This window comes from Lactuca sativa, chromosome 9 (genome assembly GCF_002870075.4).
Source record: "Lactuca sativa cultivar Salinas chromosome 9, Lsat_Salinas_v11, whole genome shotgun sequence".
Classification (NCBI taxonomy): Eukaryota; Viridiplantae; Streptophyta; class Magnoliopsida; order Asterales; family Asteraceae; genus Lactuca; species Lactuca sativa.
In genome coordinates, this window is record NC_056631.2 from 212,363,442 (window position 1) to 212,383,839 (window position 20,398).

General features: G+C 39.4%; 2 protein-coding genes across 5 annotated transcripts; both read right to left on the reverse strand.

Annotated features, from left to right (window-relative positions):
* Window positions 1-913: 913 nt before the first annotated feature.
* LOC111899042 (serine/threonine-protein kinase PEPKR2) lies at window positions 914-3,713 on the reverse strand. Of its 4 annotated transcripts, none has more exons than XM_023894925.3 (5): window positions 3,453-3,713; window positions 3,212-3,302; window positions 2,127-3,018; window positions 1,756-2,029; window positions 914-1,449 (listed from the first exon to the last, which is right to left on the reverse strand). In XM_023894925.3, the coding sequence occupies exons 3-5, from the start codon at window positions 2,800-2,802 to the stop codon at window positions 1,347-1,349; spliced, it is 1,053 nt and encodes a 350-aa protein (XP_023750693.1). In that variant the 5' UTR covers window positions 2,803-3,018; window positions 3,212-3,302; window positions 3,453-3,713; the 3' UTR covers window positions 914-1,346. The 4 variants fall into 4 exon arrangements, with proteins under 4 accessions (XP_023750693.1, XP_042753887.1, XP_023750692.1 ...); XM_042897953.2 differs by having other exon boundaries at window positions 1,733-2,029; window positions 2,127-2,847; window positions 3,453-3,707; XM_023894924.3 differs by having other exon boundaries at window positions 1,733-2,029; window positions 3,453-3,706.
* Window positions 3,714-10,566: 6,853 nt separating this feature from the next.
* LOC111899062 (pentatricopeptide repeat-containing protein At5g09450, mitochondrial-like) lies at window positions 10,567-11,658 on the reverse strand. Its single transcript, XM_052767472.1, has one exon. The coding sequence runs from the start codon at window positions 11,400-11,402 to the stop codon at window positions 10,785-10,787; it is 618 nt and encodes a 205-aa protein (XP_052623432.1). The 5' UTR covers window positions 11,403-11,658; the 3' UTR covers window positions 10,567-10,784.
* Window positions 11,659-20,398: the final 8,740 nt, after the last annotated feature.

Genomic DNA, 20,398 nt, shown 5'->3' on the forward strand with positions numbered 1-20,398 from the left:
AAGCGAGTACTAACAGTGAAAGTGCCTTGATAACTAGTGTCGATACTTTATATTATGATCCTCCTCGGTACCTCTATGATCGCTTGGTATACACAAGTTATGTATAATTAGCTAAAATACATTATTGATTTTTTTAAAAAAAAATGCCTTAGCTAAAAGTTTGGAGCTCCGACTCATTGATTTAAAAAAAATGACTTAGCTAAAATACATCATTGATTTAAAAAAAATACAAAATTATAAAAAAAGTTTTTTGTTAAATTTTATTTGAAGAATTGAAGTAGGTTTGGGATTTGAAACTTTTTGTAATAGCTAAAAGTTTGGAGCATGGACTCCAAATAAACCTTTTATAAGTCTTACCAACAAAATATTGTTATATTAAACTGATGAATTATTTAATTGTTTGTTGAATGTTATACAACATGTCAACAATTTAGATATGAAAAGGTCAAAAACATGTGAAAACAAAAAATTATAATTTTTTAATGACAATAGTTAGGATTTAGAAATTTCTTTTACACAAAAAAAATATCCAATAGGAATCGTTATACTCATCGTTCCATCTTTTTGGTAGAACATAAAAATGAGAAATTGGGTAGATTGGAACATAAAAATGAGAAATTATCCAATCTACCCAATTTCTCATTTTTATGTTCCAATCTACCCAATTTCTCATTTTTATGTTCTACCAAAAAGATGGAACGATGAGGATAGCGATTCCTGTTGGATATCTTTTGTAATGGGTATTTTTCTAATATGAAAAACCCGAATTATCCGACCCGAAACCCGAAAAAATTACCCAATCAACACCCCTAGAACATAAGAAGCACAAATTCTATCCTATTCATATTAATCTCAATCTAATTAAATTCATGTCAAACGTTTGAAACTTGTTAGATCATGTAATGTCAATCCATCAAAAACAACATTGCCATAGCATACCACTAAAATATGCATTCTATTTACACAGTTTTTTTTTTCATATTTTCAGTACGAAAGGGTAAAAAACACATGAAAAACAACCCAAATGAACGGGAATTTACAACACAAACCGGCTCAAAAGCCACGTTTTCTAGCAGTCAAAGTCAATTCATCATCCATCACATAGTCAAAATGCTGCACAAAGACTCTTTATGTTAATGTTAGCCGACCGTTCTTGTTGCACGGGATCATTAGGACCACATATCCTGCTTCTCTTGGGCTCTGATATCCTTACACGTGAAATTGCCAATGCAAGCATATCAACCATACAACAATCTTCATCTTCCTCTATGTCATTTGGGAACATGGAAGTAGAGTTGTCATCAAATGAGGTGTTAATGGTCCTCTCATACTCCATTTCCAGCACATCAGTCAGCAATTGTGTAGTCAAGTTTCCACAAGTTTGCACTCGGGAACCAAAAGTTAGAGGTCCTAATGTCGGGTTCGTGTAAAAAAGTATCCATGGATGTCCTATTAAACAAAAAAGAAAATACGTTAGATGAAAGAACAAGGATTCATAAAATAAAATCACTAGGCTCACATCACACCACAAAATAAGTTGTACTCTGTTTGACATGCATTAACTAGAATCGATGTTAATGGGACAAAATTTTCAATTTTTTTGTCCCACCCAAAAAGATGGGAAAAGGGATTCGCTCTGACTTCAATGTCAGTCCAATGTATGTCAAACACAGTATAACCCGTAACGTCCTTGGGGCATAAATGAATGGACAGGAGAGTATCCACAGCTTACGTAGTACTTCCTCAGCGGTGTACCTCTCGGATACATTTCTTGTTAGCATATGTCCAATTAGATCACAGCCAGGTTGAGATACCGTTTCCCATAATTCGCCTTGGAAATCAAGCGTCACGTTCTTGACCGCCTCAAACACCGTATTTACCGAATCGCCACCGAACGGAAGGTAACCAACCAAAACCGCATGTAGGACCACACCCGCGCTCCATATATCCACTTTCTCAGAGTAACCACCCGTCAAAACTTCAGGTGCCACATAAGCAGGACTCCCAACCACACCATATAGACTCTGACCTATTAAAACAAATACTCCTACATGTGAGTAGACTGTAGACAATAGACAGCAGATAGTAGCGTGTCGCCGGTACAAAACAAGTTTTTGAATTATTACCATTAGCAATTCTAGCAGCCAACCCGAAATCAGCAAGCTTAATCGAACCATTAGCCGAAAGAAGGATATTTTCGGGTTTTACATCACGATGAATAACGCCCATGTCATGACAGTATTTAAGAACTAACATCAATTCCTTGATTAAATTAGCGGCTTTTTGCTCTGAAAACAAACCATCTTCCCACATCTGATCAAGCAACCTCCCACCAGAGCAAAGCTCCATAACAAGATGAAAAGATTGAGCATCTTCATACACTGCCTTCAATGTCACAACACCCGGATGACCAGAAAGATGTTGCATAATCTCAACTTCTTTATGAACAATCTCATCCCCTTTTGGTAAAATCTTGCATGCAAATTGTTCTCCGGTGACCTTACTCCGGCACTTGACCACTGATCCAAACTTCCCGTTTCCGATCGTTTCACCTCGTTCGAAATCTTGATCGATTTTCTTCTTTCGACCGGTTTGTGTCAAGGCATCGAGACACCCGATTTTACGTTTTAGACCCCTGCCACGTGGGTCGGAATACACATTGACGAAAGGCGGTGCGGTTGCGATTCCGATTCCGATTCCGATTCCGATTCCGGTTATGAAACGTTTATGATTGGTGGATTGTTTGAAATCAGTTGATTTGTGTCGAGAGATTCCCTTTCTCTTTCTTCCCATATGGTCCATAAGTCAATAAAATCATGAACGATATATTTTTTTCATACAAAATCCCTAAAAATTGGACTTAACTAGTTAGCTATTTTCTAATCAATCGGTAAGATTAAACAACAGGAAGTAGACAATTTCATGTTCCAATATGATATTCTGAATTCTTAGCAGATACCCACACTGAAAAGCTAAAAAACAATCAACGCAAATGAAGTCCATAGATATGGCTACAATCTGCAACATCAAGAAACATAAAAAGAGGGAAATTTGAGACTAAGAACAAAAAAGAGTTAGTCGCGGGTGATTTAAATCGTTTGTAGTTGGTGGGTATCAATGGAAAACAGTTCCGATCTATCGATTACTTCATGTAATTCACATAAAATTTAGAAATAATGGAGTCTAACGCATGTGAGTAGGGAAAAATAACCTGATAAAATGAGAAGTCTCTTGCTCTTCTTCTTCCAACCCATTTCAACAAACGATCCACACATCGGATTGGTTTCATCCAGAGTCTTAATCTGCATAAATGAAAAGGAAAAGAGGGATAGGAAGGAGCAGGATTAGCAAAGATTCTCAAAAACCAGATCGAAATCGAGGAAGAAACTGCTGAAGAAAAAGAGATGGGGCTATCCGATTAGATTGAACAATCGAGAACAGTGGTTAATTACCTTCATTGGAGGAGGAAAATTGAAGGGGAATACTGGGGTGATGCACGTGATTTTGAGTCTTTACAACACAAAACAGTGGTAGTGGTCGCACTGCCTGCCACTGCTTGCCATATTTATGTCTTCAGTCTTCACGCTATCTGCCGTGCACTCAACTCGCCCTCTTTTCCATACGCAAGTGAAGACAGTATTATGTTTCGGAACGTGTTTACTGTTTTGGTTTGCGTAAATGGAATGAAGGTGTCATTGTGTTGGGAAATAAATTAAACAGTAATCTACAGACTACAGTCTCTATGAATTGGGGTAGTAAATTGGAGTCTCTATCAAATGGGGTGGTGTCTATTTATTCCTAATTTTTTTTTTGACTTTCGTAATGGTTTAGTACTTTAGTTCCTACCAAATTTAAAATAACCCTCTAATAGTATGAACAAAAGCCGAATCAATTGAAAAGGCCGTGTTAGTAATTGCGGTTATGGATGTTGTCAACCCTAGTGATATTAGGTACGATTTTTGAAACATCTAAAAAATATGGTCAAAAATTTTAGTTTTAAAAATCATTTAAAAAACAATAATTCCTCATACATCATAATAAAGATCATAAATCATGCATTTCAATTCATCATAATAAAATACTGTATCAAAATATCAGAGTCTAAACATCTAAGGCTGAAGGAATAGTGTGTGCACTGCGATCATCCCGAGTTATTCTTCTTGCTACCGAAAGTGCCTGAAACAAGAACTAAAAATTGTAAGCACGAAGCTTAATGAGTCTCCCAAAACTACCTCATACCATACACATAACATATAATATGCAACTAAGAGGTATGGGCTTCGCCCACCCTCAAGGAGATACGTGCCCCCACCCCCACTCGGCTAACTATGAGATACGGACATCACCCACACTCTGCTAACTAGGAGGTACGGGCCTCACCCACACTCCGTTGTCTGGGAGATACAGTACCCCGCCCACACTTTGCTAACTAAACATGCATGCAAGTATCACGTAGACAACAAGTATAACCATAATCTACTAGTTCATAAACATACTCAGATAATACTAAGATACGGACTCTGCCTACACTTAGCTACTAATCATAAACAAGTCTAAGATACAGGCCCAATCCATACTTTGCTACTAAACATAAATAATTCTAAGATACCGACCCAGCCCACACTTAGCTACTCTACACAGGCCAACATTGGTGCCTTCGACCCGTTTCTATAGAATGAAACTCACATCTCAAGCTGGCTGCTGAAATCTCGTGTGAGATATCTGTGATGGCTGCTCCAACAACTCCCCGACTATCATTATCACAATAATCACTTAGTCAAAAACTGAAAATCCTTCTAAGGGTAAAAGGACCATTTTACCCCTAGTCAAAGTCAAATTTTGGTCAAAGGCAGCATTCTGGGTTGACTCAAGTCATCAAGTTGACATATCAAATCGCCGAGTCCTATAACTCAAAAATCGTGAAATCACGATCCAACTCGTCAAGTCATCCCCTGACTCGTCGAGTTCCGTGGCTACTCATAATTGCGATTTGGCGATTCAACTCGTCGAGTCTCTTCACAGACTCGCCGAGTCCTATCTTGTGCAAAAATCGGGACAACACGACTCAACTTGTCAAGTTCCTCTATGGACTCGATGAGTTCTTCAGTCTGTTTGGGCCTTCTTAAAGAATTAAGCCCCTACTCTTCAGTTCTAAGCTTCTTATTCCTCATGCACCCTGTAAATGTCCTTCTAAGGGTAAAGTTTCCAACTTTACCTGTTAATAGCCATTCTTCATGAGTTTAGCTCAAACCCTAGCTCTTTAGGACATAGATCTTGGTCTAAAAGCCAAAATACTCCAAACTAAAGCATACTAACGTAGATCTAGGCCTTAGACATCATTTGAACATGTAAAGCTCCTAACTTTCCTCCCATGCATGGCCTTTTGGCGCTTAAAAGGCCAAAAGAACACCTTAAAGCTTACATGGGGCTTTCGTGGTCATAAATTTTGCACCTTTATGCCATGAAATCCCTTCTAGACCTCAGATCTGAAAGGTAGATCACTTGGGACGCCCTTATCCCAAGGGCTAAGCTTCTTGGACCAAAAACTCCATGAAATCATAAGAAGGAGATCTAACAAGCTACTAAGCAAGGTTGAGGCTTGCTTACCAGAAAATGAAGAGGATGAGATGTTGCTTCGGGATCTACAATCTTCTCCTAGAATCCTCTAGCTTCTTCTTCTTTTACAATCTTCAAATCACACAAAGATCACTCAAAAATCACTCACAAGCTCACACAAGGCTCTACGGTTTTGTGGATTAGGGTTTAAGACTTGGAGCCTGGAAATGAGACCATAAAGTAGGGATTAAGATGCTTAAATAGGGTGCAAAACCCCAAAATTAGGGTTTCACTCTAGCATACCTACTCACCGAGTTGAGGGCTCTCAACTCGTCGAGTAGATTGCCTAAAACCTGTGTCCCTTTCTTGTCTCTACGTGACAAATTTGGGGCTACCAACTCGACGAGTTTGGGGCTACCAACTCGTCGAGTTGCTCTATAAAAATAAGTAAATTATAATTAAATGCGTACCAGGAATCAGGCGTTATAATTCTCCCCCACTTGTCTTAGACTTCGTCCTCGAAGTCGGCCGTGTCTAGAAACAACTCTTAGTAGTGCTCCCTCGTCCCCTCCTCGGGCTCCCAAGTCCCCTTTGAACCCTTACGGTGCTGCCACTGCACCTTCACCAACTCAACCCGTTTGTTGCTCAGATCCTTCGTATTCTTGTCGAGAATAGCTACTGGTCTCTCTATGTAATTAAGGTTGTCATCAACCTGAATATCCTCTAGGGGACAACCGCTGAGTCATACACTAAGCACTTCCGTAACTGAGAAACATGGAAAGTGTTGTGGATCTGGTTGAGCTCTACTGGAAGATCCAAACGGTAAGCAACCTGGCCCACCGAGGCCAAAACCCTGAATGGAACAATGTATCTGGGACCCAGCTTGCCCTACTTCCTGAACCGGATGACATCTTTCCAAGGTGACACCTTCAGGACTAACATGTCGCCCACCTGAAACTCCAAGTCAGAACACCGCTTGTCGGGATAGCTCTTCTGCCGACTCTGAGCAGTTTGGAGCCTGCTCCGGACCTGTTGGATCCTCTCTATAGTCTTGAGTACTACCTCAGTACTACCCATGACTCTCTGACCGACCTCGCCCCAACAGATTGGGGTCGTACACTTCCTCCCATAGAGTATCTCGAAGGGAGGTCGGTCTATGCTAGCGTGGTAAGTGTTGTTATACGAAAATTATGTTACACACTGTAAGATATTTTTATGTGTAAAAATAATATTTTTTTATTCTTCAAGAATTTTTAGTTGTTCTATAGTTTTGGTGAATCTGTGTAAAAAGAATATTGCATACACTTCAAAAAAAATGTTATAAAGTAGTAATTGATCGTTCTTAAAGAATGATTTTTTTACATATCTCACTAGTTTTATAAGAGTAGTTCAAAAATATTTATTAGTCAATGCATTCTTAAAGAATGAAATGTAATTCTTAAAAAATGAAATAAGTTTCAAGTAAATTCTTGAGTTTTAAAGAATCAAATCGCCCGATTCTTTAATTTGTACTTTTCTGAACATTGTATAAAACATTGTGTTAATATTTTGTAAAACTAATAGTGAAATTGCCTAAATTTTATAGAAAGAAATATGTTATGAAACTAAGTAATTCTTAAACAATGAAATCAATTTCGTTTTATGTGATTATCTTGTAAAAAAATATTGCAAAATTTTCAATACATGATTTTCTGTGATTTGGTTTTAAAAATAATAATATGGATTTTATTAATATATTTGACTTGGTTTCCTAAAATATGGTTACTTCTTTTTTATCTCATATAATAAAATGTCATAATTACTCTTTAATAACCTTAGAATTAATTAATTGTAATTATATAGTATTTGCTATCCTACATTAATACAATGCTCCCTAAAATCATAGTCATTAATTTTTTTTTATCTAATGATCATATTTTGGTCACACATTCACACAATATTTGAAGTTCACATTTAATCATAACCCAATATTTATTCATAGTATACAAATTTTGAAAAAATCTACAAAAAAGTTCAATTATTTTGGAAAAATTAACAATATGGTCGTGTGACCTGCTAAACAGGTCAAATGGCTAAAATAAATAATTTAATTGTTTCTTGGGTTTTTCTATTCAAAAAGTTAAAAAGTGGGGGCTTTTACATGTTTAAAAAATAAAATTTAAGACTTTATTAAAAAATTTCTCAAAATATTAAGATTTTTCAGGAGATTTTATATGATAATTTATGGTTGATATTTTGTAATGCTAACTTTATTTTTTTTTCTCCCACAATGCTTATTTATTATTTTATGATGATTTGAAATATTTTGGGTGTTTACATTGTTCAAGGAAAATATTAATTTCTTGTACTTCACATATATTGAACTTCAATGTACAAGGCTTCATAAGCCTAATATACATATTTTGATATGTATTAAGTTAAAAGACTTGGACAAAGGTTGATGATAGATTAATATTCAACGGTTACATGATGCCTCTCGATGTTAAGATGAATATAAGGCGTGTTCGGCACAGAGCATTTAGGAGCGTTTGAGAGCTTCTAGCTTTTAGTGTTTGACAAAACGCTTCATTTTAAACAGAAAGCCTTGTTCGGCACTACAAGCTTTTAGCGTTTAGTTTAAACAAAACGCTCCATATCCAAATGCTACTTCATGTAGCGTTTAACAAAACGATACAAGCTATAAGCTACCCACTACATGCTACCAGTTAATTTTGCCGAACACGCCCATAATGTTTACTTTCGAACCTTTTTTCTCTTCTATGTCATGTTACACCTCATACGATTTAACATTTAAATGTTTTCCAATGTTAATATTTTACCATTTTATAACCTTTATCTACAAATGACGTTTTAAACTCTTATAAATCGTTTTGAAATTAGCTAATTCAATTGACATGTGGTGTTTCATATTCCTATCTTGATATTTACACCTACAGTAAACATAATAATAATACAAAATTTAGGAAAAAACTGCAAATTTAATCCTTGTGGTTTGCAAAAAACTTTGGATAGGGTCCAAAAAGTTTTCGACTTGAATGAAATGTCCAAAATCAAGGTTTTTCTGTGTTTCTAGTCCAAAAAAACTTGAAATGACGGTTATACCCTTTTACTTTCTTTTTTATTATTTTTTTCTTTTTTTAAATACTATTTTAATTTAAAAAAGAAAATAAAATAACTCTCTCTCTCTCTCTCACACACACACATACACACAACAAACACAAACCCAATTAAACAATAACCAATATTCCCCTTCTTTCATAAAGAATCTGATGATCGAAAGCACACAAAAAAGAAATGCACAATTTCTACATCTAGTTCAAATAAGAAATCCTCCAGTGCTCAATCAAACTATCCTCATTTTCCAAGTATCGATTTTTGTGTTGATTGCAAGGCGAGGAAGGGGCGCTTAGGTTTAAAGTTGCTAAGAAAATTTCAACCAAAGATCGATATACAAAGGTTGATGACTGTGGCAGGATTCGATGTCATATCAGTGATGCCGGAGAAGAAGGATCATCGAAGACGGTGCTGCAAACCCTAGCAACATCCGACGAAGAAAGAGAGACCACCGAAAATCGAGCCACAAAGATGGTGGTTGCCGCCACCGGCCACCACTAATCGAAAATCACCACCAGCAACACATTAGTAGTGGGTGGTAATGAGAGAAATTCTGATTTTATACTACTTCGATTTTTGTGATGCTTCGCTCCAGATTTGTTTTGATAATGCTTTGAACGAGATTGGATTCTATATGCTTTAATCTTGTTCCATTCATGTATACGTATTCTTGTCTTGTGACCCCCTAAAAAGATGAACAATTTCCAGAACCATATTCAAATTCTAGATTTATGGATCTAGAGGGGACGATAAAGTTCGTCGGACTCACCACCATCGTCCTCTAAAACTGTGTTCATATTTTATCCTCACAAGAAAACCAGAGCATGTTTGTTTGATTTCGTCTCCTCCGTCTTGTGATTTTCAAAAATTGATTATCCCATAGCACCTTTCACCCACCATCCCCTTGCCCTCTTACATATCCCTTCTCGGCCAGAAACCGTTCACCAACACTCATTGATACTTGTCACCGGGAATGGGGTTGAGAAGGAGATGTAGGTACAGATCAATAGTTGAAAACCAAAGAAGAAATTGAAGGTTCTGACTCTGAACTCATTTGATCCAATTTGTTTAATGTATTCCCTATGGTGATTCGATTTGGTTAAGGTATTTCCAATTTGTGGCAAGATTTTGTTTGATTTTCAGACCCACACACTAAATCTTTAAGGAGAATTTGGAGTTAACCTTTTGGCTGGGAGGTGGAAGGAGAAACACACACACATAGAGAGAGTTAATTCATTTTCTTTTTTAAATTAAAATAGTATTTAAAAAATGAAAAAAATAATAAAAAAGAAAGTGAAAGGGTATAACCGTCATTTCAAGTTTTTTTGGACTAAAAACACAGAAAAACCTTGATTTTTGACCTTCCATGCAAGTCGAAAACTTTTTCGACCCTATCCAAAGTTTTTTCCAAACCACAAGGACTAAATTTGCAGTTTTGTCCTAAATTTAGATTAAATGACATAAAAGGTCCTTATCATTGTCAAAAGTTTGCACTCCCGGTCTGAGTTTTTTTAAACAATTTTGTACATAACTTCAGAGTTTCTCACTATTTTATATCTGATGACATTTCTATCATTTTCTGATTTTTTTTATACGTAATTATTATTTTTTTTCTAAAATATCGTAATTTTAACTGAAATGGACAAGTTTGTTGTCATTTTCTCAACAACTTTTTCAACATCATTTATTCGAATAAAACCTTTATCCAAACAATGCCTAAATTCAACAAACAAAACTATTATAACATCCCACCGAAACTAGCTTAAGTCTACCAAAATTGTTGTCATAAAATCCACCTGTAATAGTTTGACTATTTTACCCTTACAATCCAAATAAAAACAAATTTCAAAATATTCACCGATTTTAACAGCATTTATCAATTTTGGAGTTGGGAGGAAAAGAATTTGATAAATAGGTAAATGGGTAATGTCTTAACACATTAAGCTAGATTTTTGGCTTAACTCATTAAGTCATTATGACCAAATTAAGTAAAAGAAATAATTTATATTAAACATTTAAATGTTTAACCCATTAACTCAAAAGGAAACAAAATCCCTAACTTAAATAAAGGATTTAAGGAGTTCATAAAGCATTCACCTAAAATTAGCTCAAATTCATTCAGATAGCAATTTATGAAAAGTTTCTACCTTTTCAATCAACCCAACTTCCTTAAACCCTTTAAAAACCCTCTCACATACAGACACATCAAATTCTGGTGTAGCAGATGTCTTCCATTGATGAATAACTTGTCCCACCTCCTTCAAACACCCTAACATCAAATATGCAGAAAGCATACAACCATAGTTTCTACCAATCATTTTCTGATTTGTCATTCTCAAAGACCTCCATATTTGATCAAGTGTATCCTTATTCCCCAAAGCACAATGCAACAAAATAAGAAAATCATACGTTATCCATTCCCTTTTTGTAATAATCTTATTCCCCTTCTCACTTTCCACCACAGAGTTAGAATCTGAATTCACAAGATGCCCAGTTGAAAGATAAATCTTCACAAGATTCACATATCTTTCCCAAATCTCACTCTTTCCATCCTCATGGGAGCTACTCATTTCATCAAGAATGTTTCTAACTTCATCAATCTTTAAACAGGAAGCACATGAACTTATCCAGAGATTGTATGTGTATATATCAGGTGACACGTTCTGGGTTTTGAGTTCTTTGATGATGGAAAATACCTTTTCGACCTCCCCTACTGACATGTATAGTGTCATTAGTTCGTTTTATGTTATGGGAGTTAGTTTTAGGCCGGATTCTTTCATCTTTTCACAGAGTTCTTCTGCTTTTGTGGTTTGTTTTGATGCAACATATGAATGGAGAAGAGCAGTGTAGGATTCTGTTGTTTTGGCATTTGGAGGTAAACCTTCAAAATAGCGTTCAACAACATCTATGCTAAACACTTTGGTCATTAAATCAATGCGGATTGCATAGTCTGAATTAGATAATTCATACTCGCTATGTGAAACCATCCATTCTTACAACTGCAATGCACATATTCTTGCTCGTTATGTTATAATATCTTGTTGATCAACATGAACATAACTATCATTGATCCAATTGGATAGTTATACAACTAGTAGCATTTTATATCCCGATTTGATAATGGAGAATATAGCTTGTTCAAGAGAATAAGCATCATTGGTCCAAATTTAGGGTTTCAGGAAACTCTGTTATGAAACTAGGTATATATTACTTCTCTCATGAAGTTCAATCACGATAACAATAGAATTAGAGAAGAAATTTAGATATCTAACCTCAAGAGCATGCTTGTAACGATGAGATTTACGATGTTCTTTTGATATATGACGGAGATCGTAGCTTGTAATCCGATGGCCTTCGTTGATCCATTTCTCAATAACATTGGTTGCGCTACGTTTCGGGAGTCTCGGACTCCCAAGTCCCCTCTGAACCCTTATGGTGCTGCCACTGCACCTTCACCAGCTCAACCCGCTTCTTCCTCAGCTCCTTCGTATTCTTGTCGAGAATAGATATTGGTCTCTCTATGTAATTAAGGTTGTCATCAACCTGAATATCCTCTAAGGGGACAACCGCTTAGTCATACACTAAGCACTTCCGTAACTGAGAAACATGGAAAGTGTTGTGGATCTTGTAACACTCTAAAAAAAATTCCAACCAATTGAAACTTTTCAAAAACTACTCAATTTCATTAAGTTATTACAAAAAGGTTTTCAATACATTTATTATCAGAGTATTCCCAGAACCATATCATAAGACATAAACATGATGAGTGGTACGATCACGCCTTTGCCTTGTCACGGTGTCCTGAAGTACCTGAAACATTTAAACCACAACTGTAAGCCCGAAAGCTTATTGAGATACCCCCAAAATACCAACCACATATACCATACACATAACATATCACAACATAACAGAACAGAACAGCCATGCACTTCGGGTCTACTGTCTGACTGGTCCGCCGCACCGGGCCTATAGTCCAACTGGTCCACCCTCCGAGTCTAGCTATATACATCGAGTCTACAGTGTGATTGGTTCGCCCGTATCGGGCCTTCAATCCACCTGGTCCACTCTCTGAGTCTACAATATGACTGGTCCACCCGCACCGGGCCTTCAGTCGGCCTGGTCCACTCTCCGAGCCTCGGCACGTCTGGCCCACCTTCTTGGGCCCTACAGTATATCCGGACCGCTCGCTGGGCCTTCGGGATAACCGGTCCGCCCTGGGTATGTTGGCCTACAGCACAAAGCAGGACCCGTCTCAACCCAACCCTAGTCCAACAACCACGTGCACATAAACATATAATCATATATCAATTCACAACTAATCAAACTGATCTTAGCAGATCACATACATAGCACATCCCTACCAGGATTCCGACCTAACCGGTCACTAGCATAGCATCATCCTATAAATGAAGATACCGACCCTACCAGGTCTCTAACATACACCAACCTAATTACCAGGATGCGAACATAACAGAGCAATAACATAACAAACAACTACCCGGAATTCCATCCGATAAAGGGCCGACCTTGGTGCCTTAGACCCTGTTGATATAGTGAGGATAACTCACCTCGCAACTGCTGACTGAAAAGATAAGATCACGCTGCTCCAACCTCCAACACGAACTCCACCACTGATAATACCAAAAAAAAAACTGAACTCAATAAATACCAATAATTACCAAAATACCCCTGGAAGTCAACTGGCCAACTCTTGGTCAAAGTCAAAGTCCTCAGTCAAAGTCAACCTTCCTGACTGACTCTACTCGCCGAGTCAACCCGCTGACTTGTCGAGTCCCTATACTCTGAAAATCCCAATCCACAACTCAACTCGCTGAGTCGCCCCAAGACTCGCTGAGTCAACCCAACTCTGAGTCACTTCCTGCTTAACTCACCGAGTCGTCCCTCGACTCACCGATTCACCGCTCAACCAAAAAGGTTAGGACCTTACGATTAGACTCGACGAGTCCAAGAACAGACTCGCCGAGTCCAAGGCAATCTTCAACAGATTCGCCGAGTTGTTCTTCCAACTCGCCGAGTCCATGCACATATTCATACAACTCGCTGAGTGTACCCATGTGACTCGCCGAGTCCAGACGTGACATCTTCATCCAGACGATTTCAGGCCATTCCAAAGCTTGGATTCCTAGGGCCAGATTCACACGTAAAGTTTCCAACTTTACGTGCATGCAAGGTTCAACAAGCTCTATACAAGCTAAAATGAAGGTTTAAGGCAATGACATTCTCAAACAAACCCCAAAGCTATCACTTTCCAGATTCATGAGTCAAGACCAGTCTAGATCTGTAGTAGCAACCACCGATCTAAACCCAAAACTCGAAAATAGACTCATATATGACAATTTGGCCCTAAAACTTCATTCATGAACAAACTAAGCACAACCAAGCCAAGACAACAACTTTTTACCTTTAATCTAACGCCAACAAGCAAGGAAATCAGATCCACTTTGCTCCTCTATGATCCCACCAACTCTTGCTTCAAGTATCCTTCTTCTCCATGCTCCACTAGACACTTAAATCCCTCTCACTCTCAAATTAGGGTTTGAAAACGATGGGGAAAGCTTCTGGACATCAAAGGGGGTGCTAAAGAGGTTGTGGTGGGGCTTAAGGTTCCTTATATAGGGTGCAAACCCCAGGAATTAGGGTTTCTCATTCCAGCACAGAATCGTCGAGTCCAGCCTCTGACTCGGCGAGTCCGATCACTTAACATGTGCCCGACACCCACTTAGACTCGACGAGTTGCAGCTCCTACTCGCCGAGTTCCTTTCTTCCAACTTACACTTTTACCCCCCTGAACTCTTGATTCTGACTTTGGGATGTTACAATTCTCCCACACTTAAATTAGGCTTCGTCCTCGAAGCCAGCAGTAACACATCCCAGATAAATACTCCCACAATACAGCTCCTGGTCTCAAACGACCCAGGTTCCTCCAAACACTGCTATCAACCCCCTATATAGTCCAACTCTTTCTCACAGGATCTTGACAACTGCTTCAAGCTGGCCACCGGCTTATTTCCCTGACAACAACACTTATCAACCAATGATCACCCAATGATACTTCCATGGTACTAAACTGCTATCCCTTTCCTTGACTAGCATAACCTTTATCGAATTCACTTCTGGAACACATCCCGCTTCCAATCCGAATCCAACTCTTTTCTTTCCGCGCTGACAGGATGACACATCCTTCAGCTCCTGAGCAACTCTCATGAGCTCTCCTCTGCAATCACATACACATGCTGAACCTGCTCCAACATCCTCGGGCTGGAAAACCCGACACACTGACGGTACCCCCAAGCGTCCCCAGGATAAATTACCAAACATACACCACCACCTGATCACATCCATACAGAAAATCCAAGGCTCCATGCTTGCATCCCCTCCGAACTCCTCTGGTTCTACACTACCGAAAATCCTTCCGCAACCTCAACAGACACCCAACCCGGATGTGTTCCCATACCACTGGTACCATTCCAGTACTTACTAACAATAGTTGAAGTACTGCCGATAATCCACTTACTCCACTTCCTCCTCTGCTGGAGTACCCACGCTCCTTCCGGAGCTACATGCCTTTCCTTTTCAGGAAATCCACTCAACAACCCTTACTGCACCTACATGTGCCACTGAGCTATACTTCACTCTATATTATCCACGTAGAGTAACTGCTATCCTTGTACTTCCATATACTCTGAATCTGCTCGCAAGGACTCCCGAGTCCATGCACTGCTTTCCACTAACACGATCAATACCTAGGGCCAGACCATATAAATCATCATTCCCTGGCGACGCATTTCCTCATTCTCCTCATACCGATCCACTAACACATACAAAGTCTTCAGCATGACTAGACCGCCCTTCCAGGCCTTCAATCTATCTAGACCACTCTCGGAACCTTCAGCATGTCTGGACTGCCCTCCTGGGCCTTCAGCCTGTCTGGACCGTTCTCAGAACCTTCAGCATGTCTGGATCGCCTCTCCGAGCCTTCAGCCTGTTTGGACCATTCTTCCGAGCCTTCGACCTGACTGGTACACCTTCCGACCTTCAGTCTTCCCGGACCGCTCAAAATATCATTCCGAATTATTCCTCCTGTGAATCTCTCCCATACATATTGTTCTAGCCCTTTAGGGGTTCCGAACTCTAATTCCATTCCTTATACTCGAATCCCGGCCTATCCCTAGGCCCAACCCTGGTCTGTATCCGCCCCACTTTTCTGCCACTTACTCATACCAGCCCACACTCTTGGCTGACTGAAACACTGCTGAATCCCAAACAGCTAATCAACCTCAAATACTTGTCGATCCTCCTGAGAATTTTCCAATTCTCCCTACTTAGAGCACTGACTACCAACCAACGGTGACCCAACCAGTATCACTTACTCAACAAATTCTATTATACTTGAACTGGTTCTAAACGAGCAACCTCTACAAAACCACGTTCCGACATCGCACATCTCAAACTCTAAGGGAGTTCGACTCCCCGCTAAACACTTCCCAAAACACAATTGCTATACCCGGCAACAAGACCATACAACCAAATTCTGACCATCGATCCCTTGGATGCTAGCCATTTACAACCCCTTGCTACTATCACTTTCAACCAACCCATGAAACGCAGAACGGCGAAAAAGAATAGAACACCACAAAATAACAAGATAAACAGACAACAACAAAACGAAAACATACCCACAACCGCATCCGGCTCTGCCCTGATCACCTCCTCTGCCATAAGCTGAAAGAAACGCCCTTGAGCCCTTGGGGGCTCTTCTCCACTCCGACATCCACCCATAATCCTCAAAGTGGCTGGTACTGGAGCCTGCACCGGTCTTGCAGTAAGTTGTGGACAGTTGGCCCTCATGTGACCAACCTGATGGCACTGATAACAAATCCCCATATCCTGAACTAGGGCTGACTGACGGCAATCCCTCACATAATGCCCCTCTCTCCCGCACTTACGGCACGCACCACCGGACCTACAAACTCCAGTGTGACCCTTCCCGCACTTCCCACAAGTGCGGATGCTCTGATCTCCCAACCTAGAAGCAACAGTCTTAGACTGTTTCGACGTCGGCTGCGACTACACCGGGGCCTGCCTCTGCTCCCTCAACTGAAGCTCAATCTCCAACTCACGCTGCCGAGCGGCCTCCTGCAACTCCAGTAAGGTCTCACACCTCTACGTAGACACAAACTGCCTGATGTCCTCTTGAGCGTACTCAGGTATCGGGACTGATGAGTTATGAATTAACTCTTTGATCGATTAGATCTTTGTAACAGGTAAGTGATGAACGTAAAACAGTAAACAAAACACAAGTATGAATCAAAATGTGTCGAATGATTAGATTACTCGATCCTCAGCAGAGCTCGACTAAGAACTTCCACTGTAGAGGATTCTAGGGTTACAAAATAAGAACGATAAATATGTTGAACAATACTTTTCTAATCGTCTCTCTAATCCTCTCGTTCTAGAATGCATGCAAACATCTATTTATATTAAACCCTACAAAACTCACGGATGGACAGGCCCATACCGGAGATAAACATGGACTAGCTAACGAGCCCAATAGACGCAACACTATACTGACCCTAACAATCTCCCCCTTTGCGTCAATTTAGAGCGAGACTATCGTTTCTTCTTGCTTGGGCCAGCAGCGGGAGCCTTCTTTACTGTATCAAACAGACGTGTGATAAGTGCAAGGATTGTCTATCTGAAGCGAATGTACCATTGAATCATATCATCAAAGTACTTGATATCATCCGCTGTGTTCTGCTTGCATCGATGGATGATCCCTAAAATGTGTTCCAAACAGGCAGTGATGTAGAGATGTTTGTCTGCTAAGGCGAAAAGACATTTCTGTCCTTCGTTCCTAGTAAACATGACGAAGTTTCTCTTTGGGTCAATCTTCCCCATTTGCATCATGTTGAGATCACTGGCAGAGCCAACAGGAGATATGGTAGGTTTCTTCTTGAATACGCTCGCTATCTCCTGATCCATCAAAGCAACTTCCATGAGATAGCAAACAAGCATCCTCTTAAAGTGGTCGATAATCGGACAATATTATGCTTCATTTGTAAGAAGAATGTTGTGCAAGATAATCCAGTCATGGGGATTAAGGTTGGGCAAATCTGCAAGTGAGATGGCATGTTCGGCCTTGGCAGATCCCCGTAGTACCTTGAACCGAACGTTGGTGAAGTTACCTTCCCTGAACGGCTTTAGGACCTGAACATTGATGATTTTCTGAGCGCTCCAAGTTTGGTATTGAGGTTAAGTTGCCCTCAGATAAAATTCAACTAAGTCTCGATCAACCTGTGGATGAGGATGGGGGAACTCAGCAATGTTGTCAAAGGCATGAAAAACAAACGCCTTTCGGGTCAGTGACATATCGAACTGAGAGTCGACAGTGTTAGAACAATCTAAAGAGATCACAGGTTCTAGCCACAAGATACTTGGTGTTTCGATGGCTTCTTTAATCAGCTTCTCAAGAGTCCAAGGAGGAAAAAGAGTTTTCCTGCTCTCGAGAAGGTTGTGGGCTTCTTTCTGTCTTCTTTCGGCTTCTTCAGCCTCTCTAGCCACACGAGCACTGATGTCAGCCTCTTTATCTCGACCTTGTCGCTTCAAAAGGTCGGCAATTGTCTCTTTATCATCTTCATCACTCTCCTCAGCAATATTCTTGCCCTTGTCTTTTACACCGGAACCGGAGGCTTGGCCTACTGGAGGAGGTCCGGTTACTGTTGAAGTAGGAGGCGGTTGAGACATATTCACTTTTTCTCCCCCTTGTTTCGGAATGGACACGAAATCAAGTAGCCCTTCAAGTTTGCTGAGTAGAGAAAGGGCGGGAGTGAGCTTCTCTGCAAGGTCACGCCTCACAGAATAATGAAGGATGGGGTCATGTGCTTCAAGGATGTTTGAGATTGCTGAGTGGACATCCGAAACACACGATTTAACCACCTCTCTCTCAGTCGCATCAGAGCTCAAGTCGTTCGCTTCACTTCGTCAAACAATTTCTGACGACAACTTAGCTTTCAGAACAACCATTGAGGAGCGTCTCTCTAAGCTTCAAGAAGACAGTGAAACTTGATTTTACTGCTTGGCGTTAATTGATGTCGGTGGTCAATTTAAGAAGTCGAGTTCGCAATCGCTAAATGGGGTCTTGCAATTGGTGCTTCACGATCTTCAGGTTCGCTATGTAATGGATCTTGGAATCGGTGGTTAAGTCAAAATCGGAAGTATGATACGAATGAATGAAATCGCGTTTGGAATTTAACTAGAATTGTTTAAGGGTGTTCGTCTTTTCAGTCAAACCTTAAAGTTAAAATTAAGTATCCAACGTTTGTGATTTCAGTGAAACGAACCTGTAATTGGTTCGTGTTTGACTTTGGTTAACGGCGAACCTCTTACCTGTGAAAGTTCGTTGGCAGAGCTTCGTATTGAGACTGAATCTGTTGACTTGGAGCGAACCACAAATGGATTTGGAAATCGGAATGTAATGCTATTCGGAACTCATGGCTGTTGCTCGGTCTCACAAAAGGCTTAATGGGTTTTGCAAGTTGATTCAGATTTAACATCTAATTTTGATTTCGCATATGAAAGAAAATTGATGCAATCATTACCATTACTGGTGTCGCAAGTTGTTGTTGACGTTCATATTTAATCAGATCAAATGGGGAAGAAAGCTAATGTTCTTCAAATCTAGTCCCCTGATTTTCAAAGAAATGACAACATTAGTCCAATTTCCGAGATTATTATAATTTGTGGAAAAAGATATTATAATTTCACTTCTGGTCCCTATTGTTTTCACAGCTTGGCAGTTTTGGACCATTTCCAGAATTTGTTACAAATGAAGGGGAATATGGTGCAGAATTATTAATTTAGCCCCCTGAATTTCAGCAAAGTGAATATTTCAGCCCATTCTTCGAAAATTTTGCAAATTTGAGAGCTGGTGAACAGTTTTGGATTCTTTAATGCACATATTTTTTCGTGAACAGAAAAATAATGATTCCATCAAGTCTTGGCGGTTCAGAAAGTTGTTTATCGTGATAAAGACAAATTTTCACGACTTTTTTGAATTTTATACTTTATTGTGTATATCATTTTGTCGCGGGGGAGCTTAGTAAATTTTTATCCATTCAAGATCATTCTCATGACCATTTGAAGGCTTTATAATCATGTTTTTGATTATAAATCGGGGGAGAATTTGGTATGGTCATTCGAAATTGGATTTGTGACTTTTCAAAGTTGAAGATTTTTGATAAAGCTTGTGGTAGAATTATGAAGGTAGCTTTTACAGCGGAAGTTCTTCATCGAGCTCTGCTAAAGCTTTTACAGAGAAGTATCCTTTACAGCGGAAGTTCTTTATCGAGCTCTGCTAAGGACTTGTTATATCTCCGACTTCTTGTATTTTCTCGATTGAGTGGCGTTACGAATCTTAAAGTTTGGGTTGTTACATGATATTTTTTGATGGCTTATACCATTAGCTTTTTTATAGATCATTGTGACTTGGAGGGGGAGCTCTTCAAAGACTAGAAGTGATTCGGTTTCTTTGTTCTGAAATGGATTTTTATGGCGGGCTTGGTTTTCATGAAGATTTTTTTTTGGGATTACATTCGAAAATGAAGTTTAAAGACATTACTTCAGTGCTAGATTTATATATCCTAGAGCCCGTGTTTGAAGACTATTGAAGAATCAAGATTCGTGGATTGCTTCATCTATTCCTCGTTGC